The 23,586-nt window shown below is 42.3% G+C and overlaps 1 protein-coding gene and 1 long non-coding RNA gene across 4 annotated transcripts in view; one reads left to right on the top strand and one right to left on the bottom strand.

Moving 5' to 3' along the window:
- The window catches only part of PUS7 (pseudouridine synthase 7), a 94,265-nt gene that overhangs the window by 20,800 nt on the left and 49,879 nt on the right, over positions 1-23,586 (top strand). The window contains exons 2-5 of one of the 2 annotated variants that reach the window (XM_068276258.1): positions 9,076-9,494; positions 11,157-11,241; positions 11,316-11,417; positions 15,269-15,413. In XM_068276258.1, the coding sequence (XP_068132359.1) occupies positions 9,136-9,494; positions 11,157-11,241; positions 11,316-11,417; positions 15,269-15,413 (691 nt within the window). In that variant the 5' untranslated portion in view covers positions 9,076-9,135. The remainder of the gene's footprint in view (positions 1-9,075; positions 9,495-11,156; positions 11,242-11,315; positions 11,418-15,268; positions 15,414-23,586) is intronic. The other variant, XM_068276259.1, reaches the window with a different exon arrangement.
- The window catches only part of LOC137563596 (uncharacterized), a 32,689-nt gene continuing 18,349 nt past the window's right edge, over positions 9,247-23,586 (bottom strand). Inside the window, exons 3-4 of one of the 2 annotated variants that reach the window (XR_011030385.1) lie at positions 23,169-23,353; positions 9,247-9,482 (exon numbers count right to left, since the gene is read on the bottom strand). This is a non-coding gene — a long non-coding RNA (uncharacterized lncRNA). The remainder of the gene's footprint in view (positions 9,483-23,168; positions 23,354-23,586) is intronic. The other variant, XR_011030386.1, reaches the window with a different exon arrangement.

Genomic DNA, 23,586 nt, shown 5'->3' on the forward strand with positions numbered 1-23,586 from the left:
ATGTAGAGGGTGCAGATAGGAACAAAGAACATCGGTCAAGCCCTGGGCAATGTAACGCTGGGTACAGGTCGGATTGATGTGCAAGTACACTGCAAGAGAATGAGTGGTTTCTCCCTCTTACACATTCCTCATGCACGATCTGAACCAGGTTTATGGGTAATAGAGAACATTTCTGCAGGCAATGTGAACAACGGTCTCAGTGGATTGACAACCGCTATGCAGGATGTACATGGGGAGAATACAGTACTGCTGTAATAACAATTTATAGTCACCAAACCCAATTTAATAACATATCAAATTGATTTCATAAGCAAAGTGTTTTTAAAAATCATGTACAATGGCACAGGGAATGACAATTGTTACATGTGTTAACACACAAATGCACTGGTTTAAACAAATGACAGCTCATAAATCTATTGTTTTTTTTTTATGTACTAAAATACATAGTAAAATGATATTTGAATGCCAGTTTGCATAACTGCTCAGCTGGATGTCACACTAGTGACTAGAGAAGTTAAATGAGATGCAGGATTATGCAATTTTTCTATAAAACTGTATGCAGCTTAAAAATGGGCCAATCAACTGCAAAGGTGAACATCCATTTTCAAGTTGCATACATTTGCATAAACCTACATCCACACAATTATTTGCATCTCATTGATCATCACTAATAGTGACACAACTACTACTTCTGTTTATTCTTACAGCAGAGATGTTATTTATTATTTGTCAGTACTCTCCAAAGGCCTGTCATTCTGCCCTGCGAGACCCATAGACAGGATTGCACTCTGTGGAGATATGGAGGAATTTTTCAGAAAGCTGCGACTCAAGGAACACTACCATGATAAGGGTGCCTGTGATACAATGGATAATGGACCAAAATGCACCAGATCTAAAAAGAAGAAAAAAAGATGGACCCCCAAAGAAGGAAAAAACCCGGCCCTGGATAAATACATCAACAAATTCAGATGCAGAATCTCCGACAGGATCCTGAATAAAAGAGAGACACTAGCCCAGAACGTAACACCACAGGAGCGACAGGCAATCGGATCCCTTAAGGAGATTATTATTAAACCAGCGGATAAAGGTGGTGTGTGCCATAGTCATAATGAACACCAGTGACTACATCCAGGAGGCACAAAAACAGTTATCCAACACCACTCACTATGCCAAATTACATGGGGATCCCACAAAAGGCTACAGGATGGCACTCAATAGGATGGCTAACAGATTTCCTGCAAACATCAGACAACACGTAAGGACCCTTATCCCTGAAGAGCCTAGAACAGCCTGCTTTTACATGCTTCCCAAGATCCACAAAGAGGGAAACCCTGGCAGGCCCATAATCTCAGGGAGCGGAACTTTTACAGAGAACATCTCAGGGTGGCTGGAAAACCTCTTGAAACCTCTGGTCTGTAAAAGACCCAGCTGCATACAGGATACCACCCACCACCTGAAGAAACTGGCAGCCATCGGCCCAGTACCTGAGGGAACCATACTGGCGACGATGGACGTGGAGTCCCTGTACACGAACATCCCCCATGATGATGGTATTGCGGCCTGCCGTAAATATCTTCTGGGGCAGGGCATACCTGTAAAGCCTATTGCTGGACTGATCAAATTCATTCTCACTCATAACTATTTCACTTTTGGACAGGACCTCTATTTACAGCGGATGGGCGTGGCAATGGGTTCACGATTTGCACCACAGTATGCAAATCTCTTCATGGCCAAAATCGAAGAGGAATACCTCAATGCATGTCGCATAAAACCCATGGCCTACTTCCGCTTCATTGATATTTTAATCATCTGGTCCGCAAGTGAGGATGATCTTCTCCAGTTCCACAGGAACTTCAATGCCTGCCATCCCACAATCAAATTGAAACTTACCTACTCCCACACAGAGATTAACTTTCTGGACACCACCATATACATCAGGGGTGACAACCTACAAACGTCTGTGTATCGCAAACCTACAGACTGTCACACATACCTAGGATCTGACCGTTTTCATCCCAAGCACATGAAGAACTCTATAATTTACAGCCAAGCTATAAGGTACAACCGGATTTGGTCTGACAGGATGGACCGAGACAAGCACCTGCATCGCCTTAAAAACACTTTCATTAACCAATTTTAGTTCCTGGACGTAGAAACTACGTCCAGGAACCATGCGCGCTCCCACGGCCGATCGCGCGCTTCCGGCCAGCGGTTCGTTAGCCAGGCAATCAGTGAATCGGGTTATGGTGCCCGATCACTGATTCCTCTACCCCGCTGAAAAAGCGACAGCTTCTCTGGGAAGCTTAGCTTTTTCTGGCTGTTGCCTCCCCCATGCGTCTCTCTAAGCGTATGTTACGCTTAGAGTGACGTCATTTAAACAAACTCATGGCCGCCATCTTGTGGCCAAAAAGTAAAACTACAACTAAAAGTAAAAAAAATAAAACTCAAGACACATTTACATTATAAAACTATTGTTTACATCCCACCCTCCCAAAAATACCCAAATAAAATGTTTAATATTAAAACAAAACAAAAAAAAAAATTAAATATTTACCTAAGGGTCTAAACTTTTTAAATATCAATGTAAAGATGAAATATTTCTATATTTTTTTTTTTATTTTTTTTAAACTTGTAAATAGTGATAGATGCAAAACGGAAAAAATGCACCTTTATTTCCAAATAAAATATTGTCGCCATACATTGTGATAGGGACATAATTTTAATGGTGTAATAACCAGGACATATGCGCAAATACATGAGTTTTAATTATGGAGGCATGTATTATTTTAAAACTATAATGGCTGAAAACTGAGAAATGAATTTTTTCCGTCTTTTTTTTTCTTATTCTTCCTGTTAAAATGCATTTACAGTAAAGTGGCTCTTAGCAAAATGTACCCCCCAAAGAAAGCCTAATTGGTGGCGAAAAAAACAAGATATAGATCAGTTCATTGTGATAAAGTTATAGGCTAATCAATGGGAGGTGATCATTGCTCAAGTGAAAACGACGGAACGCGAATGGGTTAAACAAGTCCTCTTATGGCTGAGGCCCAAATCAGGAAAGCCAGCATCATCCACAGGACTAAACTCCTGAAATATAAGTAAAACCAGAAAGGGGACCGTGTCCCTTTTGGATGTCACCTACAACCCACACCTAGAAATCTTAACCTCCTGAGCGGTATGGACGAGCTCAGCTCGTCCATCACCGCCGGAGGCTGCCGCTCAGGCCCTGCTGGGCCGACTTTCTTCAAATAAAAAGCAGCACACGCAGCCGGCACTTTGCCAGCCGCGTGTGCTGCCTGATCGCCGCCGCTCTGCGGCGATCCGCCGCGAGCAGCGGCGAAAGAGGGTCCCCCCAGCCGCCTGAGCCCAGCGTAGCCGGAACAAAAAGTTCCGGCCAGCGCTAAGGGCTGGATCGGAGGCGGCTGACGTCAGGACGTCGGCTGACGTCCATGACGTCACTCCGCTCGTCGCTATGGCGACGATCTAAGCAAAACAAGGAAGGCCGCTCATTGCGGCCTTCCTTGTTTGTTCTGGGCGCCGGAGGCGATCGGAAGAACGCCTCCGGAGCGCCCTCTAGTGGGCTTTCATGCAGCCAACTTTCAGTTGGCTGCATGAAATAGTTTTTTTTTTATTAAAAAAAAAACCCTCCCGCAGCCTCCCTGGCGATCTCAATAGAACGCCGGGGAGGTTAAGGAGGATTGCTAAGGAACTTCATCCCATTTTACACAAGGATCACAAACTGAGAAAGATATTCCCTAAACTCTAGGTTCTCAACGTGTGGTACGTGTACCCCAGGGGGTACTTCTGATGGTTCCAGGGGGTACTCGGGCTTCATATAGTTAACCAAGAATAGCAAATTTTGAGTTTTGGAAAATCCTTATTTAAACAACACCAAATTAGTAATTAGCTAATTAAAAGCAATAGTAAATGCTTGAAAATAGTTTAAAGGGAAGGTTCAGGGAGGGGATTAAAAAAATAAAAATAAATTTCCACTTACCTGGGGCTTCCTCCAGCCTGTGGCAGGCAGGAGGTGCTCTCGCCGCCGCTCCGCAGGCTCCCGGTGGTCTCCGGTACCCGACCTGGCCAGGTCGGCTGCCAGGTCGGGCTCTTCTGCGCTCCATTTCCTGGCACTTCTGCGTCCCACGCCGGCGCGCTGACGTCATCGGACGTCCGCCGTGCTGTACTGCGCAGGCGCAGAACTACTGCGCCTGCGCAGTACAGCCCGGCGGACGTCCGATGACGTCAGCGCGCCGGCGTGGGACGCAGAATTGCCAGGAAATGGAGCGCAGAAGAGCCTGACCTGGCAGCCGGTCGGGTCGGGCACCGGAGACCACCGGGAGCCTGCGGAGCGGTGGCGAGGGCACCTCCTGCCTGCCACGGGCTGGAGGAAGCCCCAGGTAAGTGGAAATTTATTTTAATTTTTTTAATCCCCTCCCTGAACCTTCCCTTTAAAACCAATTGTCATGTACTACGATTAAATATATATTTGTCAAGGGGTACTTGTGATAATGTTTACTATGCTAGGGGGTACTTGGTGAGTACAGGGTTTTAGAAGGGGTCCATACCAATAAAATGTTGAGAAACACTGCCCTAAACCTCCCCTCTTGTCATATAGGCAACCACACAATCTAAAACAGATGATTGTCAGGAGTTCTTTGACTAGGCCTCAACAAAACGGAACATCACCCTGCCATACCAGGTTCACAACAGGAGTACAGAGTACATTAACCAGCTCACCCCCCAGGGTTTTTACCCTAACGGACCAGAGCAATTTTCACCTGGCGGTGATCCTCCCTTTTATTCCCTAATAACTTTATTACTACTTATCACAAGAAAATGATCTATACCTTATTTTTTTTCGCCACCAATTAGGCTTTCTGTGGGTAGTACATTTTGCTACGAATTTTTTTTTATTCTAAATTCATTTTAATGGTAAAAATAAGAAAATGGAAGAAAATTATTTCTCAGTTTTCGGCCATTATAGTTTTAAAATTAAACGTTCTCCTGTGAATAAAAGACACATTTTATTTGCCCAGGTGTCCCGATTATTAAACCGTTTAAACTATGTCCCTATCACAATGTATGGCGACAATATATTATTTTGAAATATAGGTGTTATTTTTCTGTTTTTGTTGTTTTTGTTTTTTGTCCGGTCCATAATTACAAGCCCCTATGTCGTAAAGTAAGATCATAAGATATAGATTTAAAAAATCCCTACATATAGATTTAAAAAAGCTGAGCTGATTTTTTTTTTGGGGGGGGGGGGGGGGGGGGCTTTAGTAATGTAAGTTAACTATTAGTATTGTGTAAGTATGTATGTGCCTGTATGTGGTATTTTGCTTTTTGGCCACAAGATGGCGCTAGTGAACACTTTCAGTTATAGGAAGTGTTCACTTTATTTTTTTTTTCTACATTTAACTACAGTGACTGTTTCCTGTTTTATGAATGGACGTGACCACGATAATTTAACTACACTGTGACGGTTTCCTGTTTTATGAATGGACATGGCCGCTGATCGCGGTCACGTCCATTCATTCCAGGCATTGCGATTGGGTAGAGGACCGCTCAGTCCTCTTCCCCAACCGCTGAACACTGAATCCTGACGGAAACCGCGGCGGGAGCGTGGCGCACATGTGCGGAGCGGCTGCGGGAACGCGTAATGTATTAAAACGTCATGTTGCCGTTAACAGGCTCAACACATGGCGTTTTAATGCGATACATTGCTGTTAAGTGGTTAAAGTAGCTTCTATGTACTCATTTGTACTATATATGTTATATGACACTGTCATGGCATTTCACTTGCATTGTAATATCCTAATGTTTTAATAAACGTTTATTGTTGAAAAAAAATAAAATAATCAGGATTATATCTGCTGAAAATGATGTGCATGTTAAATATAGAGGAGTTGTTTATTGCCCACAAAATCTGTTCACAAGGTGCATGAACAATGGGAAAGACTAGGTGCCCTCTTGAGCCAAACTTCAAACAACTAGCGGAAGCAGACATTGTAGTGTCCGCTCCGATTGTTCACTGTGGTCTGGTTTGTGCCTGGAGCAGGCGTTTTAACCATAGGCTAGAGAAACGCATGCAAGGAAAAAGAATGGCAGACCGATTACTGCACTGGATCTGTTGCAGACTGACAAGATGTGAACAGATCCTATTTAAAATATAGTTTTCCGCTATAGTGAAAAAATTCCCTTCATTTAATTTGCAGATTCAGTCAAACTTCAGATCATTCTAAAGGCTCATACACACAACCAACCGCACAACATGACCAACTGCACAAGAAGTTGTTTACCTGATAAGTACGTACACACACCAACCAATTAAATAACCAGCTTACTTAAAGATAAACTGAAGCAAACAAAAATTGCTATTTTTTTCTTATAAAATGTTCACTTGTATGTGAGGGCGCGTTATCACTTGAGCGGAAACCGCCGCAAATCCGCAGTTTCCACGCAGGCGAATAGTGCGGGGAAGCTCTGCCATAGGGTGCAATGATATCGCCAGCCGGATCGCTACAGCTAGCGATTCGTCCGGTTTTTCCATCCGAATCGGCGCGGAAGGCTGCGAATCCCATAGCCGTGAATGGCACGGCTGATGGGATTCGTCTGCTTTCCCCGCAGACCCAGAAGAGCCGGCGCGCGTCACGCAGACGCGCGCCGCTCAAGTGGAATTGCGCCCTGAAGTACCAGTAAAATTACCACAAAACAATTACTGTGCAGTAAAATTGTAAGTTGAAAAGACAAAAAACACACACACACACACACACACACACACACACACACACACACACACACACACACACACACACACACACACACACACACACACACACACACACACACACACACACACACACACACACACACACACACACACACACACACACCAAAAAAAAACCCACAACATACAAGGCATTTATTCACTAACAGAGCTCAGACCTTTTTTTTAAAGCTATTTGAAGAAGATGTGTGCTTTTGAAAACAAAGGACTGTTGACTAGGAAGCTGACACTACTGTACTCCTTTATCCATGTAAGCCTGTCACTTCCAGCATCAATAAGGATATTGTTAGGGTGGATACACAATTCGATTGGCCAGCATTACTATTTTCTTGAAGTATGAGAGATTACCTACACAATCTGACCATAGTATTCAAAATGTGTTAGTTCTCACTACTATAAGGAAGTGGTAAAATTGGATGTCTGCACGCCGTTAAATTCTGGATCTAAAATAGGGCAGCTCAATCAATATAGGGGAGACAGAGGGAAGGGCCTTCTTATTTAGCTGAATAGAACTCAAGTGGCGTGCAAAAATGATGCTTAAAGTAAACCTGAGATGGCGCCAAAGGAAAGAGTTACACATACCTGGTGCTTCCTCCAGCCCCCTTTGCCCCGATTGATCCCTCGCTGTCTGCCTCCGCCACGGGTCCTGGTAAACCGGCCAGTCAGTGGTTAGTGCGTTCCCGTGGCCTGGAGCGTTCTGCCCCTGCGCTGTAGTACTGCGCAGGATGCTCCCAGTCAGAAGCATGACGGGGAGCGTGCACGGCTGGCCTCCACCGACTAGTCCCAATTGACCGAATTACCAGGAGCGGTAGCAAAGGATCCAGGAGGCGGAGGGTAAGGGACCAATTAGGCCGAAAGGGGCTGGAGGAAGCCAAGGTATGTATACATTTTTCCTTTAGCGTCATCTCAACTTCACTTTAAATGTACAGCCCTAGATGGGAGAATATATAAAAAAATGCAGACAGACATCTATAACATCCATCGTGGTCTGAGCAGATGCCTAGGTGACCTCTGGCAATCGAGCTTCTAAAGGTTCATAAACACCTACCAGCAATCTGTCCAACTATCTTCCAAACTTTACACCAAAAAGATCTAAGGGAATCTTCAGGCCCAGGCTTCAATACTCGTTGATAATTGTGACATCCACCGTTCTGGATGTCACAATTATCAACGAGTATTGAAGCCTGGGCCTGAAGATTAATAGGATTGCAATCAATAATATTTGTGAATCTTTTTTGATAGGAGTGCACTCCAGAGACTCACTATTTTTTGCTTAGCCTGGCTATATACCGCTGATGAAACGTAGTTGATTTTATGGGGGGTTTTTGTGTGCGTCTTGTTCACTGTTGTGTGTTTTTTGATACTGTCATATGCAATAAATTGACTAATATTAGGAATAGGTTCTGGCTCCCTTAGATCTTTTAGGTGTAAAGTTTGGCATATTTGTAAGGTGAGACGGAGAGGGGAATATGTAAGTTGATATCCCGTACTAATTTATTCTATCTTCCAAACTTGTCTGTTGGAAGATAAGTTGGGTGTGTGTACAGCTGACAAATAACCAGATGACTGACAACAACCAGAGGATCAATCCAGAGGATTAATCTCACCAACTATCATGCAGGTCGGAATGTGTGTACAAGTCTGTTGAACAACCTTCTTGGTTTTGAATGCAGACTTTGTGCAGTTTGTCTTTTAGCTTACACGCATAGTATTTGAAGCGAACAAAAAATTGCTATTTTTACCTTGTAGTTCGCTTCAGTAGTCTTAGTAGAGGTAAACAGCTGCATCCCCGAACCAAAACGAGACCCCCCCCCCCCCCCCTTCAAATCCCAGGGCAAAATCCCACAAATTTCTTGGTCGTGGATTTTGCTGCCCTTGTGAGGCAGAGCATTGAGCTGTAGCTCTGCCTCTGATGTCAATCGCCATGCAGATCTCCGCCTCTCCCTGCCCCTCTCAGTGAAGGAAGACAGAGGGGCGGGGAGAGGCGGAGATCCAGGGCGATTGACATCAGTAGAGGCAGAGCTACAGCAGAAAGTTCTGCCTCTTTCAGGAAGTGCTGCCCGGATTGTCCCCCGGGGATTTGGGGGGGTCTAAAGCCCTCGTTTTGGCTCGGGGATGCGGCGGTTTACCGCTACTGAGTACTGAAGCGAACTACGAGGTAAAAATATCAATTCTGCTCTCCACCTTCTGAACTATTGTAAAGGTGGCCAATATTCCACCTGTAAAATGCTAATTGTAACTACCGGTAATAAAAGCTCTTATGTGTTTTTCTTTTATTGTATTTTCAGCTTTATCTTGTTAATATTTAACTAGTTTTATAGAAAACATTCCACGGGACCATCAGAACAATGGAGTCTGTTGAGATGACCACAGTTTCGCTAAAACGTCCTCTCTCCACTGAAGACCTCATTTCTGATGAATCAAAAAGACTGAAGGTGTCAGAAAGTTCCTTTATTGAACAAACCCTAACTGAACTACATGACACTGTAGTAGAACCAAAAAAAGCCATAGAAACAGAGGCAGTTGCTGATGTTCCAGGTGGTAAGATTGAAGATGAGGAGAGTGAGGAGGAAAATGAACCCTTGGAGGAACCTGAAGAAGGTGAAACTTTTGCTGATATGATGAAACATGGGTTGACGGAAGCTGATGTTGGCATCACTAAATTTGTCAGTGTACACGAAGGTTTTTCTGGTATCTTAAAAGAGAGGTAATACAGTCTATAATATAGTAAAAGCTTATGACATTGCTTATTCTCATGTAATATATGTAGGTTAGCTTTAGGGAGTAACTAATATAAACATCTCCCTTTTTGAATTAAGAATAGACGTCATTGATGTTAGAACAGAAGTTTGCTAAACATTTTGTTCTTTACAGGTGTCATGTTGACTTAAGATGTTTTGTAAAATGACAGATACTGTACTTGTAGTGGGGAGAACACAGTAGGCTGTGCATAACTCCGCAAGCAGATATTGCTATGCTCTACAGCAGTGCTGTCCAACTGGTGGCCCGCGGGCCGCATCCGGCCTGCCAAGCCTTCTGCTGCGGGCCTCCTGCTGTGGCAGTGTTAGCCCCCGAGCTGAGGGGACTTTTTTTTAAAAAATCTTTTCCTGCATGTAAGTCCCCGAGGCGGCTGCTATAATGTGAATTTACAGCCCCCGCTCCGCTCCCCCGATGCTGCTGCTGCCGCCTCACGCAGATCGGCAGCGGGCAGGAGTGGACATGAGAACCAGCCACACCGGCGCATGGCAGCCGCACGGGGGACTTTAAATGCTGGACGTGACCGATGATGTCACTTCCTGCATTTAAATTCACTGCGTGGCTGGTGTGGCTGGTTCTTATCTCCTCTCCTGCCCGGTCCGATCTGAGAGGTGAGGCGGCGACAGCACAGGGGGGAACGAGGGGAGCGGAGCAGAGAGGGGCTGTATATATTACATTGTAGCAGCCGATCTGACTGCATTTTGTGGGTGAATCTGCAGCCGATCTGACTGCATTTTGTGGTAGAATCTGCGGCTGATCTGACTGCATTTTGTGGGAGAATCTGCGGCTGATCTGACTGCATTTTGTGGACGAATCTGCGGCCGATCTGACTGCATTTTGCTAATATAATACTCTGCAGATCTGCAGATACCATAGGCTTTGAATGTATTTTGCAGGAACTGATATTTTGCAGATACTGATCTTTTGCATGTGTACAGCATCTTTGTGTGCAGGATCTTGCAAAGATTTTTATCTAATGGGAAGTTCAGCTCCATAAAATAGACTGTGTAGAGTATGACTCTCATATTACATGGAAGGGGGTAAAATTGGTCTGTGATCTTTCATTTTCCAAAGACTTTTATCTGACGTGTGTACCCACCTTTAAAGGGAACCAGAGACGCCAGATAAAAGATTTTATACATACCTGGGGCTTCCTCCAGCCCCATACACACGGATCGCTCCCACGCCGCCGTCCTCCGCTTCCTGTATCAGCCAGTTCCGGGTCCCGTAGTTTCGGCCAGTCGGCATCAGCACGCGGCCAATTGGCCGCATCACAGGGGCTCCCAGCAAACCATTACGCTCGTGGCTGCCTACTGCGCAGCCGCACGCGTAAGGGTATGCTGGGAGCCCCTGTGATGCGGCCAATTGGCCGCGTCCGCCGGAAGTGACGGGACCCGGTACTGGCGGATCCAGGAAGCGGAGGATGGCGGCGTAGGAGCGATCCAGGCTTATGGGGCTGGAAGAAGCCCCAGGTATGTATGAAATCTTTTTTTCTTTTTGTACGTCTGGCATCTGGTTCCCTTTAACCACTATGCCTTTCTTCAATTGCATTTTTTTTTTTATTATCTAACATTATCTTTTTTTTTTTTTTTTTTGTCTTGTCTTGTGAAAGGTATTCTGACTTTGTAGTAAATGAAATAGGAAAGGATGGTAAGATTATACATCTGGATGATTTATCAATCCCAGCGGATGATGAGGTATATATCCTTCAGTATGTTGTATTATAATGTTCTTTACAGTGCTTTATAATTTAATTATTCTTTTCTTGTAGGATCCTTCGAAGGAGATTTTTTCTATTCTTACTGCTGAAGATAAAAAGTCTTTAGAAGAACTTCAGCTTTTTAAAAATAAGGAAGGCAGTGTCGCCATTGAGGTAATATTGGGCTTAACCTATTTTTGCAGTGTTATGCTGTCTACATTCTTCGAGTTTTTAAAGCTGGACACATTTTAATGTATTTTTAATTCTACTTAAAGAAAATGAATAGCAGAGTCTGCTGTTATTGAAACTTGTTGAATTTTATCACTGGGTAGATATTACTTGATCTAAGCAGACACATAGGCCCATAAGCAATTAACTCTTTCTCCTTAGTTTTCTCCTAACTGATATTTCAGATATTTCACAAGTTGTCAATAAAATATTTTTTTTAAACCACCAGCAACCAAGAAAATATTCAAAATTTTGATAGCACATTTTCATCTACTTTTTGGTACTTTTTCAATTGCAGTGCTGAAAATTTATTTTAAAAGATAAGATGAAAAATTATCTCCTAGGAGAAAACTCAGGAGAAAAAGTTAATTGCATATGAGCCATAAAGTCTTAACCTCCTTGCCGGTTATCCCGTAACCTGCGCAGGAGGATTTCTCAGGCCCCGCTGGGCCGATTTGCATAATTTTTTTTTTTGTTACAAGCAGCTAGCACTTTGCTAGCTGCTTGTAACATTCGATCGCCGCCGATCCGCTGCGCCGAGCCGCCCCAGACCCCTGCGCAGCCTGGCCAATCAGTGCCAGGCAGCGCTGAGGGGCGGATCGGGATTCCCTGTGACGTCCATGACGTCGGTGACGTCATCAAGCCCAGCAGGAAATCCCGTTCTGAACGGGATTTCCTGCTTACTCTGATCGCCGAAGGCGATCGGAGTGGGTGGGGGGGGGGGGGGGTGCAGCCGCTCAGCGGCTATCATGTAGCGAGCCCTCGGCTCGCTACAAGATTTGGAAAAAAAATAAATTTAAAAAAAAGTGCTGCGCTGCCTCCTTGCCGGGGAGAATTAGACCGTCAAGGAGGTTAAAGGACACCGGAGTTGAGAGAGATATGGAGGCTGCCATATTTATTTCCTCGTAAACGATGCCAGTTGCCTGTCAGTCCTGTTGATGTTTTAGCATATGTAGTGTCTGAGTCAATACCCTGAAACAAGCATTTGGCTAATCCAGGATAAACCAGAGTCAGAGTACCTGATCTGCATATGCTTATTCAGGGTCTATGGCTAAAAATATTAGAGACACAGGATCAGCAGGGCTGCCAGGCAAATGGTATTATTTAAAAGGAAATTACTATAGCAGCCTCCATGTTACTCATCTTTTTTTAAGAAGTTTAGGGACAGCTTCTGACTTTTGCCTCAGAAAGCAGAAACTGCATTATTCGTAATTTACAGGCATAATACATTAGCTATCTTCAAATATCTGGGCATATATATTATACCCTATTTAGCACAGTTTTTTGCAGAATTAAATTGGTTAACTTTAACATCAGAAACAATTTTAGGACAGACTTATGTGAGATTGAAGAAGAGTTCTTGAACAAAAACTTCAGAAAAGGGGCTTATATCTCATATGTATTTGGTAGTTTGGTACCAGTCGCTTGAGGAGGTCACCCCCTACTATGTGTAAATGGCAGGATAGGCTGAATCGCACATTTGATAAGGAAGCATGGGAACTTATCTTTAACAGTGTGGCCAAATCCTCGATTAATGCTATCCTGGAGGATTGTTCCTATAACATTTTGTACGACTGGTACCGCACACCTTCCAAATTATTTCAGTGAGGCCTGATTTTCTCTGACAGGTGCTACAGAGTATGTGGTCAGTGCAGACCAGTTGCACTGTTGGTGAAGCTGTCAGCTGGTTTAGGCCTTCTGGCACATTTTATTTCTGAAGTCTTGGGGAAAGATGTCCAGATCAATTCTTGTGCTACGTACACACATGCGACAACGATCGTTCGTTAAGAACGACGAACGAACTTTTAATTGATGAACGACCTAAGTAAAGGTAGTTTTAAAATGTGTGTAACGATCTGATCGTTAGAACGAACGTTACATCACAGAAAGCAACTATTGCGCCTGCGCATAAAAATGAGAAGTTCCATGGAGAAATAGTGAAATGCGCATGTCAAGCCTAGTACGAACGATCATTTCCAACGATGTACTACTTTTGCAAACGATCGTCGTTGGTTAAAATCCGCCGAGACAGAACTTTCTTTTGTAGCGATTTGGCTCGTTCGTCATTTGCCTTAATAGTCGGTGGTTCGTTTTTTGTAACGATCGTCGTTGGTAAAGATCGGGGAACGATCGTTACAAACGACTATAGTCGCATGTGTGTACGCACCTTTGGGTTGCCTTGTTTCACAGGTATAGCCCACACTTTTCCAAACACTCAAATGCATTTATTGCTCATGTTTGCTTTATATCCCTTTTAGGGCAAACCTGGAAAAATATGCCACCTCCCAAATCGGCTTTACTCCTCAAAATCAAAGAAATCTACATGCTAGATGCAGTGATGGCTAACCTTGGCACTCGAGCTGTGGTGGAACTATCAGTCCCATGAGGCATTGCAATACTCTGACAGCTCTAAGCATAACTTGGGAAGGCAGAGGCATGATGGGATTTGCAGTTTTGTCACAGCTGGAGTGCCAAGGTTAGCCATCACTGCACTAGAGCAAATCACTTCCTCTATCTTCAAAAAGCCGATTAATTTTCTCGCCACATGGAGTCAGTGGTTGACCTGGACATTATCCCATTGACCTTCACATCAGGTCCGTTTTCGTATCGGACCTTTTGTAGTATGTTTATTCAAGGTTGCATGATTAACTACAACAATCTTGTTCACCCCTTGGTTACAGCAATGACTGACTTTAGACCTGATCAGTCGGATGTTTACCTGTTTATCTTGCCTATTTTATTTCTTTTGTGCAGGATTGTTTTTTTCTTTTTGGCTTGAATTTAGGCATAGTGTATTTTTTAATTTTTTTTTTTTTTTTACTATTTAATCCTTCTGGCTGTTGTTTATACTGTTATGTCATCCTGTTTTAGTAGAAAATGACATTAGGCTCACTTCACACTTTTTTTTTTTTTTTCTTTTTTTTTTTTTTTAGCTTTAGTAATGGTTAGAACATCTGTTGGGTTTTTATTACTTCAGTGTTCATGCTGGGATTTTTTTTTTTATTATTTTTTTACACTACTTGTATTGTCAGTGGTAGCAGGTAATGAGTAAATTGTTGTAGCGTGAGATTGTCAATCCGTTACATGTAATGCTATTAAGGGTTAATCTTTTTTTCCATATGCAGAAATTTCAATCTGCTTTCGGTATCACTGGGTACAGGAAGTGGGAAGAATCTCTTTAGGAGGCATATAGCAGTGCATACCTGACAGAACATTCAAATCTTCCCTTCTTAACGGTGTTGTAATAGCCATAGCAACTGTTGTGGCGTTCAGAAGTAGATTGAGGCCTGTAATGTCCCTAATATTCATGCACTGCAAGTAGACTACGTACACAGCTCCATGTACTGGATGCACTGTTATAAATTGCCATGGCCTTTCATATGTATTGGTAGAAAAAAAAGTTTACCTAGCGCTGGGGCTCACATTGAAACGTAGATATTAGACTCCATGATGTGTAGCTATTCTAGGTTTTAAATGAGTCTGGCTGACTTTAGGCTTTAAGGCCTGGAACCCACTAGCAGTACGTTACTAAGCCATTTCTAAGCGCTTGTGATTTGAAAAGTTTTTGCTAATGTAATGCTATGGGTGTGGTCCCACTTGAGCAATGTGATTTTATAAAAATCACCCATAGCATTGTATTAGCAAGAGCTTTTAAAATCCCTAGTGCTTAGAAAAGACTGCTAGTGGGTTTGAGCCCTAATGGAGCATTAGATAACAGGTGCTGAATGCCAAATTCCTTAACCAGAAAATTTTGCCTTAGTGGTCTATGTCAATTCATGTTTATGATGTGTCTTCAGGTAATTGAGGACTCAAAAGAGAAGAGGACAATCATACATCAGGCTATTAAAGGCTTGTTTCCTGGGCTGGAAACTAAAACAGAGGATCGTGATGGAAAGAAGTATATCATAGCCTACCATGCAGCTGGCAAAAAAGCTTTAGCAAGTAAGATCAAGCCTCAGTAAACATTCGCCAGTAGCAGCATGCCTCTGCTTTAGTATGTCTATATATACTAATAGTCAATTGATCAGTTATTTGTCAGTGTTCTCAAAAGCAGCATCACTCTGTAAAATGAGGATTTAACAATGTCATACCTTAAAGACCGTTTGTGTGTGCAAGAATCAAGTATTCTCAACATCCTTCTTTCCATTTAAGTTTGTCACAAAAATGTTGATGGGGCTGGGAAGGTTCCCGTTCTGCGATTTCTGCAGATTAATATATTTTGCCAGTCTTTAGGGAAATAGGTTCCAGCTAGTGTTCACTTGGAACATGCAGTTATTTACTTGTCTGAAATTCCAGGTTCTTCTTAAACCATGTGAAGCAACTGTTGTCACACCAGTATGACACAAGCTAAACTTAAAAGATCCTGCCAATCATTTCTGGAAATGTCTTAACTGACTAGGATTAGGCACCCAGAAGTGATAAAATGATTGAAATGATAAATAGAAAGGATATACTAGTAGAAGGAAGTATGTAATAATGGTAGTATGCAGAAAGGAACATTACTGAGCACATTACACAGGTTTTACTTGAGATATCTGTGCTGCTATCCATCACAGTCTCAACATCACTTCTGCTCTCGGAGCAATAACAGGTGATGCACCAAAAAGATGTTTATTTTTAAATATCTTATGCTTTATGCAATAAATTTAACCTCTTGAGGACCAGACGGTTTATACACCCCCCCCCCCCCCCCCCCCAGTGAGCAAGCCATTCTTTACAATTCCCCTCTCCCCTCCTAAATTAGCCCTAGGCTGTGATATGTACACATACATAAGCATTTGCCTATAATAGGGATTAGATTGTGAGCCATTTGGAGGAACAGTTAAGCGATAGGGCTGTCCTCTGTACAGTGCTGCACTAGATCGCAGCACTGTACATATGTTTTTCATCTATTATTGAAATAGCAGCCTACCAGCTCCGATCGCGGCTGGCGGGCTGATCACGGCGGCCCAGCTGTGTTTACTGCAGGGAACATCTCGCTCCTTGTGAGATCACGCCACATGGCGTGAACGAGGAAGCCACTCTGCGGCTGCTATCCTACGTTAGGCGGTCACAGAGTGGTTAAATAAAAACCTTCTATCTTTCCTTTTTTATGTAGCTTTCACAGCCAGATAAGCAGAAGTCTTCAAAGGGTAAAGGATGCCTATTCCTATTATATCTAGATGTTGAAGTAGTATTATGACAAGAACTGAGAAAAAGAAATGCTTTGTTCTAAGATTGCCAAACAGTACAAGGAGAAAAAGTACACTTTAAAGAGAAGAATACCATGATTTCTAAACAAAATAACATACATTGTACCAGCAATATAATTTGTGTTAAAATAATGGGAATAAATAGATTGGTTGGATGCGAAGTTGTGGACCTCAACTCAGAACTTAGGGCTGGAACCCACTAGATTGCCTTTTTTGAGCGTTTTAAATCGATAACTATTTCCCTAAACGCTCTGCCAATGTAAATAAATGTAACAAGTTCCACAGTAGCGATTGTAGCAAAATCGCAATCACAGGACATGCAGCAGTTTGGGAGCGATTGCGCTTCAATGTAAAATATTGAAGCGCTGGCAAATCGCACATCGAAATTTGTTTGATTTTTAAATTACTGCAAACTGTAAAAAAAAAAAATTTGAAAGGACCAATCAGAATTAAAATTGCAAATCGCTAGCAAAAAGATTACTTTTTTCTTCTTTTTAAATCGCTACCAAAATCGCCGGAAAACGCTCATGAAGTCGTTTACAAAATGCGAATTAAAAATGCTAGTGATATCGCTTTGCGATTTGTGGTGGGTTCCAGGTCTAAATTTCTGTTCAGAAAGATAAGCAACAGTATAATTTAGGAAAACATTTCTTTGTTACAGTTTACAGAACTCCTGCAATACATCTTCAGTGTATCTACTTCCTACGTTTATGGAAGCAGACAAAGGGTTAACATCCTGTGTTTACATATTAGCTTTGTCTGCCAAGGACTGCCGAATTTCTGTATCGACACAGCTGAGAGACAAAATTACATCTGTGATTACTTGAAGATGAGGGGGAATTAGGCAGGCTCTTTTCTCTAAAAACACACAGGGTGCATTTCTCTCTATTTTCATTGTGTCCTGTGCAGGAGTTCAGGTCCACTTTACAGAGGACCTGAACTCTTGCACAGGAAAGAAGGAAAACAAAGAGAAATGCACCCTGTATGTATTTAGAACGTTTAGCCTGTTTAATTCCCCCTCATCTGTGTCTAATCACAAGTTGTAATTTGATCTCTCCCCTGTGTCACGACTGCCATGGCAGATAGGCTAATTTGAAAGCACAGACTGTTAACAAAAGATCTGCTTCCATGAATCAGGAAGTAGAAACAGTGCAGATTTATTTTAGGATTTGTATCAGCTGTAACAAATGTTTTTTGTTTATGGTGGTTGTGGTCTATTGTGGCTCTTAGAGCAGAGAGGACGTTCTGAGGTCAGGTCCACTTCAATAAAACATACTGGCTTTCTGTTTGGATTATGGATAACCGCTTTCTTTGTTGAATGGCATCAGTTAAGGCTAATGCTAGGTACACACCATACAATTTTCTGTTAGATTCTTCTGTTAGCTTTACCTACAACATGGAAAAAAGCTATCTGGCAGGTAGATCTAAAAGAAAATCTAACAGAAAATTGTATGGTGTGTACCTAGCATAAGATTGTTTAGGGGCCTGTTTCCACTACACGCAGATTGGATGCAGAATGGATGCAGAAAAACTGGCTCCAATGGATTCCTATGGGCTTGTTTCCACTTAACGCGATTATTCTGATGCAGATTTTCCCATAGGCATTCATTGGAGTCAGTTTTTCTGCATCCAATCTGCATGTAGTGGAAACAGGCCCTTAGTTTTCTCACTGGCTGGTATTTCCCTTTCTGCAGCTGCTGCCTTTGAAGAGCACTATATGAGACTAACCATTCTGCTGTAGCATTGAAGCATTTACAGTATCTCTAAGCGCTAATACAGGCTTCAAGAGCTTTTCTAAGCACTTTGTGATTTCAAAAGCTGTTGCTAATGTTATCCTCTGTGTGTGTTCACACTGGAACGATGTGATTTTGTAAAACTCCACCATAGCAGTGCATTAACAAAAGCTTTTCAAATCTCTAGCGCTTAAAATGCTCTTGTAGTGTAAATCAGCTCTGAGGTCCCATTCACACTTAGAAACGCAAAATGCTGGGGATTTTTGCAGGAGTGATTTTTCCGCAATTTCACGCGGAAAAATCACTGAACACTGCGGCGATTTTGCCGCGATCGCATTTAGCGCTTCTATAGCACTGAAACGAGATAGCCGGAAATCGCCTGAAAATGGTACAGTCGACGCTTTTGCGTTTTTGGGGGATTTGCAGCGATTAGCGCAAATCGCCTAAGTAAGAACCGGCCCAAAGGACTTCTTTACACTAGTGCTTTTAAAAAGCGCTAGCATTTGAGCGTTTTGCCGAAATCGCGGCAAAACGCTCTAGTGTGAATGAGCCCTAAGTGTTAGTTTTTGATAGATTTTGACCTTTCGCTAAAAAAAAAAAGTTTAGTAATGCACCTCTTGTTTCGTGTTTTTTTTTTTTGTTTGTTTTTTTTGAGCCAGTTATCATTCTGGTGATGCAGCACAGGGCTGTGGAGTCGGTCCAAAAATCCACAGACTCCGACTCCTCAGTTTAGGATTCCACCGACTCCTCGACTCCGACTCCTCTAATTTGCATATTACAATTTTGTTGATTAAAAGTATGTAACATGAAATTCGTCTCTTAACTGCCAACGCTTAGGAATTTTACAAGACAACTGAAGTGAGAAGGATATGTAGACTACTATATTTATTCCCTTTAGACTAAAACTAGTCCTTGGTAAGAGTACTTGTAAAAGGTACAAACCGGAACAAAGAACATCTATCAGGCCCTAGGCAATGTAAGTGTGGGTACATGTAAGAATAATGTGCAGGTACTCTGCAGGGGAATGAGGAGATTCTTCCTCTATTACACATTCTTCATGCACAATCTGAACAAGGTTTATGGGTGATAGACAACACCTCTGTGTTCAATGTGCACAGCATTCTCAGTGGATTCCCTGCAGCTCTGTGGGGAGTGCATATGTAGAGTATAGTACTACTGTGTAACAAAGTAAACCTGAGACAGATGAAATTAGTTTTATACATACCTGGGGCTTCCTCCAGCCGCCTTCAGGATAATCAGTCCCTCGTTGTTCTCCTCCACCACCTGGATCTTCTGCTATGAGTCCAGGTACTTGAGCCAGTCGGGCGTAGTGCGCATGCACACACTCCGCCGCCAGGAGCATACTACACCTGTGCAGCACTATTGCGCAGGTGCAGAATGTTCCTGGCTGTGGGAGCGGTATGCGGCCGGACAGCGCTGACTGGCTGAATTACCAGGTCTCATAGCAGAAGATCCGGGTGGTGGAGGACCGCGAGGGACTGATTAGCCTGAAGAGGGCTGGAGGAAGCCCCAGGTATGTATAAAACTTTACTTTTCATCCGTCTCAGGTACCCTTTAATTTGAGGTCACTAAACCAAATTTTAACATATCAAATTATTTGATTTCATCAGCAAAGGGAGTGCATACATTTGCATAAATCAGCATCCGTGCATAATTATTTCCATCTCATTGACCATCTCTATTAGTGACACAGCTACACACCAGGCTTTATTCTTACAGCATACATGTTATTTAGTATATATAAGAGATTCCTGTGTACACATCATATATACAGTCACAATCAGATATGTATATCTGACCTTAAAAATACGGGGACTGCTTTATTGAAGCAGCACAAGTAACTAATTTTGATTGGTTTATTTCATTTTTGTGGACTAAGCACAGCTATTACTGTATATATACTGTATATATACATTATTTTTTTAATGACTATTATCTGAGAAATAGAACATTTTATCATATTTTCTATTTTAATTACAGTTACAAATTCATTAGGAGTTGGAGTCGGTGCATTTTTCCCCGACCCCAGGCACCCAAAATTGCCCGACTCCGACTCCACGACTCCGACTCCACAGCCCTGATGCAGCAGCAGTTAATTCACATAATCTGTTGGCAGGTGTACAAAATATAAGGCCTGTTCAGTCAATCATAAACTAGTCCTATACCGTGCCAGAGGATGAACAATAACTGCTGCATGACTACTTTCACTGTTAGAAACGCAACTTTTCAGCTGACTTTCAATATGCTTTATCTTCTAGTGCAGTTCCTTTTATGGAATTCTGCTGGAGTGCTAACTTTTTTTTTTTTTCATTACACCTAAAGATTCACGTGAGGGTAAGCTCAGTAAGCTCAGGCTTTCCTGTTATACTTTTCTGGAATAAAAATTTACATTAAGGTGACAAGTTTAGGGTTAGTTGGGAAATCTTTTTCATCCATGCAGAGTTCTGGTGCCAAAAGCTAAGAGATGAAAGATCATGTGCTACCAGTATTTAACTGGATATTATTATATGTGCCAGTGTGAACAGTTCACTTCTTATGTGCAGTTTTTCATTTTCAGAGAATTGGTTCAATTCATATTCTAGGTGGATCCCCCATAAAAGTGAGAGTCAAAACAATACTTACCGTGGGGATTCTACCAATTTGTACTAGCCTAATTTAAGAACAGAATATATGTTTAACACCTTCTCAGTCAAGCAAAAATACAGTACAGTAAATGCAGACTTTATATCAGGATAGCAAGACCTATAGTTGGCTAACTGAATTTCTGTTTGCCTCGAGAGAAACATTAATGGACCCTTCTACACGGAGTCCGTTGCATTGCAACAAACAATGGCCTCAATTCACAAAGATCATGTTGGTGATAAGGCAAGAGAAAATTTACCACCACACATCAATCGGTATTTTCAGTGTTAATTCTCTAAAGAAGCTTGCTTTATTAAGGTGCAGATATAAGTTTTCAGTGAGAGAGTTATCTTAACACTTCAGTCCTCAATTTACCTCCTCTTTAGTTATTTTCACATGCAGTTAATTAACAGCCTGTCTTTAACTTTAGAATTCTGTAGTTATTTTAAGGAATGAAACATTAACTTTAGAGATCTCTCCTTAACTTAAAGACAGAAGAATTAACTTTCGGTTTGCCTGAGGTAAATTGTTTAGTTAACACTACACATGTCTTATCACCATGGTGATTACACTAGAAACAGCTCAGAAACGTTATTATAAACAGGAGATAAGCTTAGTGGATTGAGGCCATTATCACCACATTACATTACATTACAATGCAGAGATTTCTATGGGACTTCCACATCGAGTGTGGTTGGCATGGCGGGTTCCAACGCATTAACTGACAATATTTTGTGCATACGTTTAGGGCCCTTTTCCACCAGCGCGTTTGCGCTGGCTGAATCGCAAAAACACAAACCGCTAGCGATTTTACAATCGCTACGGTTTGCTTTTTAACATGGGAATCGCGGTAGGTCATTTCCACTACCGCGATTCGTTTTTGCTGGGAACGCGAACACGCGGCGGAGCGATAATTGCCGCGATTTTGCTATGCAGTGCATAGCATAGCAAAATCGCGGCCGCGAACGTCGGGGAATCGCCGGTAATTGCGATTCAGCAATCGCTAGCGTTCAGCGTGAACGCTAGCGATTGCTAGTGGAAAAGGGCCCTTGGTGTCGGTGAGGAAAGTCATACTTTCATTGTACTGTATGCTTCACTGTACGGTTCCACCACAGGGGAAACATGCAGAGTTGCTTTTTGGCTAAGTTGCACTGCAAGGTTATCGCAACGGACTCTGTGTGAAAGGGCCGTTAAGTTTGGTCTTGAGTCATGCTAAAGGTTAGGGTTGGGTGTGAAATATTTACCCAGACCATTGAAACTTCTGGGGGCTAACAATTGTGCGATATAAGTTATGAAAGTGTTAATGGACTGTGTTTATTTTACTCAAACGTAGGAATTACTTTACAGCAGCTCTCCAGAATTTCTTTGATTACCAGCTGCTATAGATAAGACTGAGCAAATACCACAGATAATTTCTTACTGCCCAATTTGCTGACAGTAAGTGGAGGAGACAATTTATTTATTTTTAATTTTCCCTGAAAAGTTTTTTTGAATTAACTGATCTTAACATATACATGCAACAGCATCTCCTTGCACTGTTGTAACTGAGCTGGGGGGATTTGTGTTTTTCAAACGGATGACATTGCTTTCGAACAAAAGCAAGTAGGATAACTGTAAGATAACCCAGTGTAGAAAAACGCATTTTTTATTGTATGTTAGACTGTACTTCTGTTCCAGTAGTATCTGGCTTACATGCTTTTATATCAAGTACCTTAACACTTGCGTTTACCTGGCACTTTAGTGTTTTAATGGTTTTGTGATATGTTTGCGATGCATAGCAGTGAAACTGTCCTGCTATTGCTCACTATCTGCAATTAGCAAGGATTTATTGGTGAATGACAAGAAGTCTGCATGCCTAAAGCATGACATATTTTGCATGCAGTCAAGTAGTGGTGTGCTCTCTGAAATGTTTCACCATTGACTATATCATGCCTCAACAGCCGTAGAAGTATTGCATTGTGCTATGCATGTCTTCTACTCACTCTTGTTTATGTACTAACTGACAATGACAGCTCATGATAGCTCTGTTACAGTTTTGTTTCCACAGGAATATAAACCATTATACATTTAGTTTATAAGTTTAAGCTAAGTTTCACAATTCTAAATTAATCTTCGTGTTCAGCCCTTACCCTGCAGATGGAGACACTTTAACAGACAGTTTGAATTTACTTTAGTACTTTGATGCCTGACAACAATAGGTCATGTTATCTGGGTCCACCTTCTCAAGTCCATTGGCAGGAGCACTTTCTCGTGTTTCCCACAGTCTTCTATGTGAGGCTGCATGAAGTGGATGCCTAGTGTGCCTGGCTTTTGTCTGGACAGAGAAGAGGAGACTCTGCTCACCACATGAACTGTGCCCAAAGAGACACAATAGCATAGTAAATAACTTGTTTTATCGGTGTAGGCATTACTCCAGGATTCATTTAGAACAGGGGTCTCAAACTCAATTTACCTGGGGGGCCTGCAGGAGGTAAAGTCAGGATGAGGCTAGGCCGCATAAGGAATTTCACAATCGCGGCGCATTGCCGTCTCTTCCCGCCCCTCTCA

This window comes from Hyperolius riggenbachi, chromosome 3, assembly GCF_040937935.1.
Source record: "Hyperolius riggenbachi isolate aHypRig1 chromosome 3, aHypRig1.pri, whole genome shotgun sequence".
Lineage (NCBI taxonomy): Eukaryota > Metazoa > Chordata > Amphibia > Anura > Hyperoliidae > Hyperolius > Hyperolius riggenbachi.